This window comes from Atractosteus spatula, chromosome 4 (genome assembly GCF_055471065.1).
Source record: "Atractosteus spatula isolate fAtrSpa1 chromosome 4, fAtrSpa1.hap1, whole genome shotgun sequence".
NCBI lineage: Eukaryota > Metazoa > Chordata > Actinopteri > Semionotiformes > Lepisosteidae > Atractosteus > Atractosteus spatula.
The window spans coordinates 40,954,646-40,968,103 of record NC_142709.1 but is presented as its reverse complement, the minus strand read 5'-3'; the positions used below and the strand labels follow the sequence as shown (position 1 = coordinate 40,968,103).

The following is a 13,458-nucleotide window of genomic DNA, read 5'->3' as shown; positions in this document are numbered from 1 at the left end:
TTCGTTTAATGAGCTGTGATTACAACTTCTACACTACTCAAAAGCAAGTACGTAACTCATAGGAATTAAATTGACATCAACTGGGGTTGAGGTAACAATTGAATTCTCGAGCTGTAATGCAAAATGTGGATTCAGATCTCCCGTGGACACAAGGGAACAGCGACAGGCTATTGCTGCATCCAATCAGCGTCCTCTGGCCCAGTGCTAGGCTGTCCTGGTTCGGCGTGAGGTGGGGGAGAAGGAGGGAGAGATTCCTGCTGCGGCACACTGGCAGTGGGCTCTCTGAAGACCAGCTAGTTAGTCTTGGCTGAACTAGCAAGAGTTTGTGCACATGAAAAATTGACTACGGGTCCAAGCAAGTCACACTCTTTAGACGGGAAGAAGACCGGTTTGTTCCCGATGTAGCGCTAGTCCTGAATACTGAGATTCAGCTGTCGACAGTTCCGACTGTAGTTCACTCATTGATCAGGTGAGCGTTCACAGTGGGGTACCGGCGGTTCATGAGGCTTGCTGCTGGGCTAACCTTGGGTGGAACATTAGGTTACGTGCTGGCGACCTCTGGTCTTGACTCTTGGAACAAAGTAAAGTCCTGGCACTCGGACTCACTGGAGTCACGTGATTGTCCGAGCTAAGTCTGTCCGTCCTGGAGGGGCACCTTCTGGGCCCTGTGCTGCCTCTTTTATCTGGAGGAACTACAGTCATTCATTGGTTGAAGGTTTCACGGGCATTTGAGACCCACGTTGGGTTGTCCTGCCCTACCAGTTCTTTATTGGCTGATTGAAGTGGAGGATGAGTAACAATGCACTCTGACCTTAGGGTTGTTAACCTTGGGATGAGACTCTCCCTTGGAATCTCCCAGACAGTAAGGCACCAGAGATGACCATTTATTAGGGTGTCTGGAGAATCTCAGCCTTGGGAGTTGTTCCTTATCAGGAAACTCTATCACATAGAAAAACACCTTAAATCTGAACCAAATGGAAAGGCCTCTCTGTGTCCAGCACCACTGAGATGAGGTAGAGAAAGACTGGCAAGGGAGCAGCAAACGTAATACCTGTATTAGTAATAAGCCTTGCAGCTACAACTGCATCCTTAGCTATACTGTATTCTAGCCATTTAAATTGTTCATATTACTTTATCAAAAAACGCCGTGCCTTTCCTGCTATTGTCATTGCTGGGAATGATTGCAACTTGGGTTGAGTGGCTGGTTCGTCAACGGCAGACAAATCTGTTGGTGGTCCTGTCACTCGTCTTTTGAGGCTGAAGGTAGACTCGCCTCAGACGAAGAAATTATGGTTGTAGCGTTCGCCCCCGTCATCTCCACAACTGCCTGTAGCATCTCACATGTCTTATTATTTGTTTCGGGGCTGGTCTGGTCGTTTAAACGTGGCTTTTTGAAAAACGTAGATATTTTCGTTTGTTTTGACATTGGCTATTGAACCTCAAACCTAGCACAAGATAGCTCTAAGAGTGTCTGACGACGACGATACCCAATTAGGCTACAATTACGCATGCACTGCCCCACTGCAATTTTATTATTGGTAAAAAAAAAATACAGCGAGCCAATAGTAAATTAAGATCAAATCATGTAACATAAAAAAGCAAATCATGTAACGCAAACAAGAAATCACACACACACAAAAAATTAAATTACCTTGAATTGATTGGATAGGCCTAGGATCAATCAGGGTGGGCCACTGGTTATAATGGATTGTTCATGAAGGTAGAGGCACTGGATCTTTAGTAAAGGCATAGACACTGAAAGCAGTGACATTTGATTTTTATTTGATTTTTAAGTCAAACACAGCATCTTTTATAAATTAAAGAGACATAAGTCTGTACCAAGCAATCAGGAGCTCATTTTCAAATCTCATACAAATTGTAGCAACTTCTACAGCATAGTTGTACCTATTAAAATATTGGGGATTCATTTGGAATTTGTGGTCTACATGTCTAGAGAAGAATGCTACATACTTATGCACAACACTGATTACAGCAGCAGTCTAGTTTTCCTTAGATTATGGACTAATCCTAGTCCAAGAGGCCCACACAATGTTGGTTTTGGTTTATTCCCAGGTGTAAATTACACAATTAAATTCATTATTGACTTAATAATAGGATCAATTTGAACTGTTACTGCAAATCCAATCAAGCAACTTGTTAGTTCAATTACAGCTTCAATTAGGTAATTAAGCTTAGCTGGAACTAAAACCAGCAGATGTGTGGTCCTCTATGACCAGGATCAGGGACCCCTGCCTTAGAGGACTCATATAGCTCACTACCGATAAGTTTCAATTTTGTTTAACTTCTGAAATCTAATTCTAAGGCTATGCATTGGTAATGATTTTAGTTTAATTTACTGAGAAGCATTAAAAACACAACTTAATGCTATTGGGTTCAACACTTCTTTGTACCTTTTCTTATAATTGAAATGAACATCAGTACAATTCATACATGTTCTTGTTGTGTGGCTTCTTCTCAGCCAGTATTTGATCCATTATATCTCAGGTATCTTCCAGCTCCTGAAGTTGCTTAGCATACACACAGTATTTAGAGAACCAAAAGACAGGTCCAGTAATGCTGGCTTGAATTATGAATATGATGAATATTACTAGTATACCAGTATGAAATCTTTCTCAAAAATGCATTTTAGAAGATTGATTATTATATAAGCTTTTTACAGTGCTACAAAGAGGCATTTTTTTAAGCAGCGCTGTTATTGTGTGTGGGTTTCTCTTCCATATGTCAGTTAATAATTATTGAGCTATGTAGTGTGCTCTCACGAGGCACCAGTTCTGTAGGGGTTTGGGCATTTACTGGGACAATTATTAATTGTAGCAGTAAATCACAAAATTGATTTTTTTAATGGCTTTAGAATCCAACCTTGCGATATAACTCAAACAACGCACACACACAGGTACTAATACACGAGGATACATTTATTAATACATAAAATGTGCATGTAAACCTAACAGATCTTATCGTGAGGGTTATCAGAATACAAAAGGTATATATTCAATCACTTACGAAGAGTTACATATATCAAGAGGACATACGTTCAATATATCATTCATTAAGACCGTTTCGTAAATGAACTAGGTTATAACTTCTACATTGGATACTCAAAACAAGTACATAACTCTTAGGAATTAAATTGATATCAACTGGTTGGGATAACAATTGAATTCTCGAGCTGTAATGCATTGAAGTTGAATACTCATCCAATCTCTGGGGATTCAGATCTCCTGCGGGCTCTCTGGCTCCGTGCCAGGCTGTGCTGTGCTGCTTGCGACGGTGCGTTGCTGATGCTCACTGACCGGCTAGTTAGTGCTGGCTTTAACTAGCAAAGTTTGTGCACAGGAGAAAAGATGACTGTGGGTCCCAGCAAGTCAGGAAGAGGACCGGTTCGTTCCTGATGAAGCGCTAGTTCTGAACAGTGATTCAGCCGTCCACAGTTCCGACCTGTTCACGAGGCTTGCTACTGATGCTAACCTCGGGTGGATCCTCTGGTTACTCTCTGGCAACCTCCGCTTTAGACTCTTAGAACAGAGGAAAGTTCTGGCACTCGGACACACTGGCCGTTCTGTGGTTGTCCGGGCTGAGTCTCAGGATGGTCAGGAGGCGTGCTGCGAGAATGTCCTGCCCTTGGGAGCCTTTCTGCTCCTGGGCCGTCCTGCCCTGGAATTGTCTCGCACCCCTGGAATTCTCCTCAGAGATTCTCCTTAGAATAGTCTTTAGAATAGTCTCCAGAAATTTCTCCTACTCCAGGCTCTCTGTGTTGCCTGTTTTTACCATGAGGAACTTCAGCTCGTTCATTGGCTGAAAGTTTCATGGGCATCAGAGTCCCATGTGGGTTACTCAGCCCTACCAGTCCCTGATTGGTTGATCAAGGTAAGATATGAGTCACTTACTCCTGACACTTAGGAATGCAACCAAGATGTCCATCTGGCACTCCCTAGACAGATAGGCGCCAATGGATGACCATTGATCATGATAGCCAGGCTTAGCTAAGTGCATCCCCATTTGGGAGCTGTCCCTTATCAAAAGAAAACATCTTTAAATCAGCCTGCATGAATAGCTTCTCTGTGGCTGCACCACAGAGATGAACAGAGAGATGGGGCCTCATTTGGGAAAGCACAGCAACACTTAATTCTGTCTTATTAATAAGCCTCGCCGCTACAGCTATATTACACCTGGTTGTGGCAGCTGTCAATTGGTAGGCAATAATGTCATTGGTTTTCACTGATTATACTGATTATATATTATATAGACAATAAGTAGGTATTATGCATAACATGAGAGTACATGCAGTCTATTGTGGATGGATTGCTGTTATTATTGAAATCTAAGTTAGTTTGGTAACCCTATCAACATTGACTGTAGATGCAACTTCCCTTCTGTGTTGTTTTATTTCAATAAAGAACACATTTTCATCTAATATGAGGTGATCTTACCAAGACAAACTGTTAGTGATTAATTCATGCTGTAGAATGGAAATAATATACAGTATGTAGAATTTGTAATAAATGCAGGCTGACTTAAAATAATCACACAGGAACGTTGATGGACACTTAAACATTTGAAAGAATTATTTAAACTTATCATTGTGAGATGGATGATCATGATTTTGTGCTTTTTTTCAGATGTTCCATCAAATCCCTATGCAGTGCAGCTGAGCTCAGTATCTCAGAGATGGGCCACCGTGTCCTTCATGAAACCAGACTCTCATGGAGGAGTACCTATTGGACACTATCTGGTCAAATACAGGGATATAGGGTCGCAGGACTGGAGAGATGTCAAGTCAAATGGTGTTCAGAGTAAGTGCACCAAGTTAAACAGTACTGACCCAGCTCCTTGCTACTAATCTACTTAGGAAATGATGACAAGTTGTAGCACTCAGCAGGCCACTGGCCTCACTGGCCTAAGCTACTGTAGGCAAGTTCAGCAGGGGTTTGCTGTGATATGGTAAAATATATTATTCTTTTCCCAGGCTGAGGGAATGCTGCCAAAATTAACTGCTCGGTGAATTTTGGATCCATATTAATATTGTACATGCAGTGTTTGTTTTCTTAGAGAAAAGCATGATAACATCAAACATTAAGTCTTGAAGAACATTTGCAAAATTAAACATGAAGAACAGTATGAAGACACTAGACACACCAACAGATTCATGTCACTTGTTCAAAAGAAGTCTGCAGGTTGCAATGAGACATTAAATCATTAAAAGATAATGTAAAAAATAAATAAATTATGGCTTTTAGTAATTATTATAAATATGGCAAATAATTCTCATGTTAAAGTCAGTTCTGAATTTTGTGAAGAATTATGTGATTTTGAAACAGAATGAAGTGGAAGTAAATTTTCAAAAACAGGCTATGTCATAGCTGTGTTTTTAGTTTGGTATCAACAAGTTCAATGAAAAAAAATACAGTAATGATCATGACAAAAAAAAATGAAATGCTATTCACGATTTTGTGTTCACACCTGCCCATTCTAGTATACTGTTCACATGAATATTTAATATTTTGGTGGAAATATAGGGACTGGAATAGCTCTGTATGTCTGTCAGAGGAGAGAAAGTAAAGCTTAATTCCCTTCTGAAATTGGAGGGGAATCACAGGAATCTGCCAACACAATAGGATCTCCATATTTAATTCCCCCAATACATCTTTAGCTTGTAATACTATCAACATGACAAACAATTGTCTAAAAGCCAGAAAATCTAAATAAGGCAGAATTCTTTTTGACAAAATTAACATAAATACATAAGACAATGTAACCAAATCTTTTAAAGCAATAGATTATCAGTTCTCATCTAATATTAATGTACAAATAATTGATCATCATTGATCAATATTAAATGTAAAAAAACTGTTTAGTTTATTTTTTCATGCTGCATTAATCTTCCATTTGCTACTCTACTCAGAAACTGTTTACACCTTTTGTTGTTTACTTAGCTTCAAAGCCTTGATCAGAGAGGATCAGCAAGCAGCAAACTCTGATTTTAAGTCCTAGATGTTGTTGAACTTAGGGAAACAATGAAGTGGCTCCCCTCCTACAGTATATGTAAAGCACTTTGGTATCCCTTGGGATGAAACAAACTACTGTACATAAATGCAAAGAGATTATTATCACTACTTTTTAGTTTTGTGCTTAGTATAACATGAAACTATAAAAATCACTTTAAACTTGAAAGATTGAGCTATTTGCTATTTATGAAGACATAGCTGATTAGAACTGAATTGTTCGAATATGTATGAGCAGTTGTAATAGCTTTAATGCTGTGCTACTGTGTAAAGTAGTGATATGTGCAGTTGATATTTCTAGGTAAGTGCATGTTCAGGGCCTATTTTTGCTAGGAACAGTGCTAATGACACTGTTATTAAAACTGCATTATACAGAAGAGTATTATTTGAAACTAGCTTGAGGGTGGTGAAAAAAGATAGATTTCATCACATAAAACATAATTGTATTTTATGATCTTTGAAATAAACCATACAATATTATGTGGAGTTCCTTCACATTCAAAAAGATTTCTTTCACCTGCCACCTTGTAAATATAAGTAAATCCTGTACAAAATGAGATAGAACCTCAATAGATTAGGACATCTTCCTTTGACACATCACTAATTATCAAATTACATAGTGACATACTGTCATAGACTTTGCTATTAAAATGATTCTTTTCTATATCACTTTTTTGTGTTATGAGAGGGACAGTAGCACAGTGGTTAACATTGCTGCCTTGTAGCACTGGGTCCCTGGGTTCATTTGCTGAGGTGCTGTATTTTTGAGGAGTTTGTATGTCCTCCCCATGTTCTTGTGGATTTCCATGAGGTGTCCCAGTTTCTTCCCACAGTCCAAAGACATGGTCGTAAGTTTATTGGCTTCTGTAATGAAATGTGAGTGCTTGTTTGAGTGCTGTCCTGCTTGTATTCTGCTTGTGCCTGGTGCTTCAGGGGATAGGCTCTGGGCCACTGTGAACCTTTATTTGATAAGTGGTTATTAAAAGTGAGTTGATGATGTTTTGAGTTATGTTTCATTTCAAAAGTTAATACAAAAATGATTTCTTTGACATACTAAACATAATTGAATATTTTAATGGTTTATTGTAGCATTTTAGACCTATGCAGATTGTATACCAGATTTAGGCACTGTCAGTCTTGAGGAACAGGTGAGTCTGAAACAGGTTAGCACCAGCACCTGAAGAAGAAGTTAAATTAAATTAAATTAAATTGGTCCCATTATGCCAGTAAGAAGATTAAGTACCAAGTTCAAATGAAAACCTGCAGAGACAATGGCCTTCCATGACTAGGATTGTATTATGCCTATCTGGTCGTCTTTCCATCTGTTCCTCTCTTTCCATCTTCCTCATTCCATCAACTATTGATATTTCCATCTGATATGTACTTACAGCTCATGCAGATTGTATTTTTCTCTGTTGCATCAATGCTTAAGTTTTTTTTCCATTTAAAACATTTCCACTTCAAACTCCTAATGAAATGCTTGAATTGCTTTATTTCACTGTTTGTTGCATTTGTTAGTGAGCTCATTTAAAATACATTACAGCATTAAATTAAGCAATATCTGTTGCACTTAAAACATGCATAATAAAGTGATTTGCATGAATTACTAAAGGCTTAATGATGAGCAATTATCCAGTCCATGTGTTGAAATGCAAACCATGGATAAATTAAAAAAATGATTGCTTTAACACCCTTTAAGATAAGTCCATTTCAGGGGAACAATAGTATAATACATTATACTTAGAAGAATTGTTATGCTATTTTATTATGAATTTACAAAAATGTCCTTAATATTTGCACTGAGACACACATCCATTATAACAGTGGGTTAGATGAAAGGACTTTGGAAGACACAACTTAGGGAAGAATGGATGTCAACCCAATAAAGTGATTCTGTCTGAAGCTCAGAACAGATTTATCCCACAAGTGAGTAAATGAAAGCAGGCAGGCAGTAGGCCAAATTGTTAAATAAATCAATGATGAAGAATATAAGAAGAAAGAAAGCACTTTCTAAAGCGTTCAAAAAAGAACACGGTCCACATAAGGAAAAGAGCTACAGTGAACTTGAGCATAATGTGGTGCAAGCACAGCTCAAAAAGTTTGTTAGAAAGCTCAAGAGAGTGATATAAAGTAATATTGCAGTGAAGACTAAAACAGTCATTTTTAGTAATACAATAGCAAAGGAAAGTAAAGAATATAGTAAAATGTACAAAAGCAGAAAAGAGAAATAGAAATGAATGTAAAAATTATGAAATTGAAAGAAAGAATGAAGATCTTGTTTAGAATGTTGACATCCTGCAAGAACAAGTAAATCTTGAAGTAAGATTTAAAGACGTCAGCACTGGGGTTTGTTTTTGATATGATGAGGAAATGTATCTAAAGATGAGGGGCTATCACTCATCAATCATCAGGTATGAACTAATGACTACCGATACGAATCTGACAGATAATTACCCAACATGTAAACAAAGCTGGCAAAAGCAAAAGCAAAGCCTATAGTGGAAGTACTGTCTCCAAGTCTCTGAATGCTTAAAATCACAATGAATGACAGGAATTTGAACCAATTATATCAGCTTTTTAGATCAGGTGGTATTTTTTTAAAAGCCCCAAAAGCCAATAGTACTCAGTTGTCTCCAAGCCTAGAGATATGTAGTCTCTCATATATGGATATACTTTTTATAGTTTCTTTGTATATATTTTACATAAAAAATACAACTTTTTCAATTGTATGTGCTGGGTTATTGATAAATTATTAATGGACTTTGGAACTTTCCTGAACTGCATTTTCAGATTAATATTGTTACTACAAGTGATTGCTTTGTTATATTTTGAATTGAGAAACAAGGTTATCTTGTTTCATTTGATTCAAGGTTTGTTTTGATGGGTTTTTTTTAATATGCTGGTGAAAATGTATTAAATATGCTTATTTTTTATGATTGTGGTTTTGATCTTTATTATAATGGTTTAGAAAATGTTTTATTATGGTGAAAAGACCTTTTGCCTGATATGCCTTTTTGCCTGTTCTGCTTTCCTGAAATATTGGAGATTAAGAAGATATTGGAGATCACTTGCATGGTGTGAAAGTTTGCGATTAGGTTTATAAATATCTTTAAATATTGACTTTTTAACGTGGTGTGCTCTTTAAAAGCTGGCATCTCAGCAGAGCATTAAACAGTTTTTAAAGAGGATTTGCTTGTTGGTGTAGATTATTTATAATTAAAGGGGATCTCCAGTTGGAATCAAAAACTGTCCCCTTCCGCTCAGTTATATACAGTCTATATCAGTCCATGGTACACATTATAAATAAATATTCCTTACATCTTTACAAATCGAGAAACTTTCCAGTAATCTCTCCTGGGTTTCTATCTGTAACAATTTCTTAATATACACTGGACCACTGAGGCTAGTTCTACACCTTATCAGAAGTCACATTCCAGTATATCATCTTCTGTATGCTGCATAATCTTCTCACACTAATTTCAAGGGAAGCACAAGCCTCTAACAACTCATTCATTACTTCAAGCATTTCTTTCCAACCTACTGTATCTATTTTTACGACCATATATATTAATCTCAGACAACCATATCTTCATTACTCTTTGAAAAATTAACTCTTTGAAAAATTAACAGAGAAGGACTTGCCACTAATTCCTATACCACATCCACAATGCACTATTTAAACTGACTGATATTAAATAATATCCAGTCATTTCTTTGATTGGCAGAGTACTCTTCCTTGTCCATCGAGGACTCCTTATGTCTGCTTGTAATCCCCTGAGTGCTTTTCCCCTGAAGTTATGAAGTTTCAAATCCAAACCCAATGTTCTGTACATCTGATATACTGTAAATACTGTACAGTATATGATTCTGATACAATGTTATGGGGTCCTCATTTGTTCCCTTTCAGCAGTCTTTCTTTGTTTCCCAAACATTTTCTCTCTAGATAATTTGGACATATTCGAAAAACCTTCTCTTGAACCTTTCACTTCACTCTTATGCATCCAATCTGCAAAGCATACCATCATTAATTTCTACTTTTTGACATTTTGAATTTTGCATCAATATTTGAGTTTCTCTTATTAATTTTGGGGGCTCTCGGAGCCTCATTCTTATGCATTGGTGTTTGTACGTATCCAGGCAGGTTACCCCATTAATGGTCATTTTTTTCTAATCATGTCTTTTGTTTGCTTTAATTAGGGTTTTAATGACCTGCTGAAAATATGTTGATTGTATACATATTCATTTTTACTACAAACAAAACTAACTAAAGTTCAGGTGCACAGAATTGCTTTGTAACACAGTTCCACCATTACTTGAATGGATTCAGTAATCAATAACAGTTGTTCATATAATTTCAGAATACCTAAAATACCTTTGTAAGGTGCTGTAAGTGAGGCAATTTTAAATATGGATTCAAGCATGAAGATCAAAGACCTTTCAAAGCACCAAAAAATGTAGCTTTAGGAGGGTGCTGTTGAGCATGGCTTGGGTGTAGACGTGTGTCAGGTGCTCCTGCTTTAAATTTTTTCCCACAAACAGGGTAATTTATTTTGCCCTATCTGTAATAGTACTGATATCTGATCATTCCAGTTTTATTTACTATAAAACCAAAATAAAAAACGATAAAAAAGAAGAGACAATCAACAGAATCCACTCATTTGGATTCCGAATCATGCCAGGCCGACAGTAACGTTGCTTCGTGGGAGAGTAATGGCGGACTGACAGCGCTGATGTTGGTGGTGAGCAAGATACAAGCTTATATCAAGTCCTTCAGATCTGAAATCTGAGAGGCAATCGCTAAGCTTCAGAACACCCTTGAATCCTACAGGAGCTGGCTGCAGGAGGTTTAGAGGTCCTTATCTGATATTTCGGAGGGTCATGGGATTAGAGGCCACAAGTAAAACACTTCTGTGGAGAATGAGATGCTTAAACAGAAAGTGGAAGACTTAGATGCAAGAGGTAGGAAAAATAATCTATGCATCATCAGTGTTCCTGAGGGAGCAGAGGGCCACGACCCTATTGGCTCTGTTTTTCAGGTCCTGGTTGATCTTTAAGGCAAGGATGAAGTGAAACCCACTCCTGTCCTAGATCGCGCTCAGCACTTGCTTGTGCCATGGCCCATGGACAGGGATAAGTCCCTTCCCCTTATTTTGTGTGTGCACAATTTATATGAAGGAAAAAATACTGTGCCTGGCGAGAGACAAGGAACAACTTTGCTTTTGAGGGAAGCAAATTCATATATTTCCTGATTTCAGTGCTGATGTGGCTAAAAGCCGTGCAGTTTTCAACACAGTGAAAGCACAATTGTGTGAAGCTGGAGTGTAATAGAACATTTTATACCCTGCTCAGCTGATGACTGTCCATGAAAACTGTCAGTTGATTTTCACTACTCCTAGGAATGCTACCACTTTCTACAAAGATAAGATTACCTCAAGCAAAACTTTTTACATTTTACATTTTTACACTTTTTTTTAATTGTCAGTGCTACTTCTTGCCTCAAGATGGATATATTCACCTGAAACATACTGGTATGGACAGATCAGCCTATTGATGGGATATTTTCTTTTTTTGTGAATTTTTTCCCATTTGTTTTTGAAGAAAAATGGCTACTATGTACACGTTCATTGTTATTATTTCAGTGTCTCCCTGCCATTTGTAAACAAATAAGTAATTATAAAGTTCTACTTGATGGTGAATACATGTACCTGTATTTAGTTTTCTAGGTCTCTTGTAGAGATCTCAACTTTATCTTTATGAATTTATGAAGTCTTAAAGTTTTATCCTCCCTTTTAGTTAATTTATATTTTAAGTAATTGTGGCTTCATGTCACATACAGTATGATGACTCATTTTTTAAAATTTTTTGTCTGAACATTGAACATTTCGGGAGGTGCTTTGTCTTAGCTAAGGTTTGCAGTCGTACACTGCCCGTATCAAGTAATTTACATTTACTGGATATAATTCTTGTTTATGTAGAATAGTTTGGGATCACAGTTTATGACAATTTTCATCTTTCTGCTCCTAAACTGTTAAATTGATTCAGATTCTACCTTGTTGATCCCAATATATGGAAGAAAAAGGGTATTTGTTAACTACCACCACTTTTGTTTCTGTTTGCATGCTTATAATGTAATTAAGTGGTAGGAGCTTAGGTATTAGTGTGTCATTCTACACTTTTCTATCCCCACATGACTTCCATATTTCCTACGTGGTTTGCTGTCACCTCGATTGGGGAGGTGACAAGGGTGGGGTGAGGGGATTCTGTTCTTTTTCTCTTCACTTTCCATTCTCCCCTTTTTTCTTATGCCATGTCTCTTGATCTTTGTTGGATTATTTGTATGGTGCACTGTACATCTATGCATATTCTCTTGTAACATTTAAATTTATTACATCAATCTTTCTCTTTGATGTCCATTAACCAAAAACACACTGCCACAGTTTGCCCCGTGAGCTTTATAAGTTGGCATGTTAAAGGTCTAAATACTCCTATGAAGCGTAAAAAAGTACTCCTGCATCTTCAGAAGCTTAAAGTTGGAATAGCATTTCTTCAAGAATCACACCTTCGCACCTCAGACAACTACTGTAGGTCTGGGTTGGGTGGGACAACTTTTTCATTCTAAATTCCATATTAAGGCCAGAGGTTCAGCAATCTTAATACAGAAAAATATTCCAGTAATCCCCGCACACGTAATATCAGATTCTAATGGCTGGTATGTGATAGTTAAAGGCAAACTTTTCAACACACCCCTAGTATTGGCTAATGTCTATGCCCCTAACTTTGATTACAGTAATTTTATGACTAACTTGTTTACTTTGCTACCTGAATTGAACTCTCCCCATTTGATCTTAGGAGGTGATTTTAATTGTGTTTTAAATCCTTTGGATCTCTCTGCTTCAAAATCTGATTGGCCTTCGAAAACTGCTCAAGCACTTAGCTCTTTTTTACATGCACATAGTGTCTGATTCGTGGTGTTTTTTTTCCCTCTGCCAGGGTGTACTCTTTCTTTTCTTCAGTAAGCCACTCATATGCTTGTATAAACTACTTCCTTATAGATAATAAGTTGCTTTCTAGTGTAAAGACCTGCAAGTATGACAGTATTATAATTTCAGATCAAGCTCCTGTTATTTTAACTCTTATCTCTTGTAATAAGTTTCCCTCTCAAAGCTCTTGGCGATTCAACTCCCTGTTATTATCTGACAATAGTTTTGTTGAGTTTATGACATCACAAATACATTTTTTCCTTGACACTAATACTACTCCAGGCATCTCCAGCTCTACCCTATGGGAGACACTCAAGACTTATTCATGAGACCAGATTATCTCATAAACTGCTCAACTTAACAAAAAACACTTGCAGCTCTTATCAGAGTTAACTAACGTGATTTTAGATCTTGATAGACAGTATGCAACAGCTCCCACAACAGATATATACAAG

At 37.4% G+C, this 13,458-nt stretch overlaps 1 protein-coding gene across 1 annotated transcript in view; it reads left to right on the top strand.

The window, feature by feature from the left end:
• The first annotated feature begins 500 nt into the window (after positions 1-500).
• Positions 501-13,458, top strand: part of LOC148836336 (neural cell adhesion molecule 2-like) — a 103,447-nt gene continuing 90,489 nt past the window's right edge. The window contains exons 1-2 of the mRNA XM_088914131.1: positions 501-615; positions 4,641-4,814. Of these exons, the coding sequence (XP_088770257.1) occupies positions 501-615; positions 4,641-4,814 (289 nt within the window). The remainder of the gene's footprint in view (positions 616-4,640; positions 4,815-13,458) is intronic.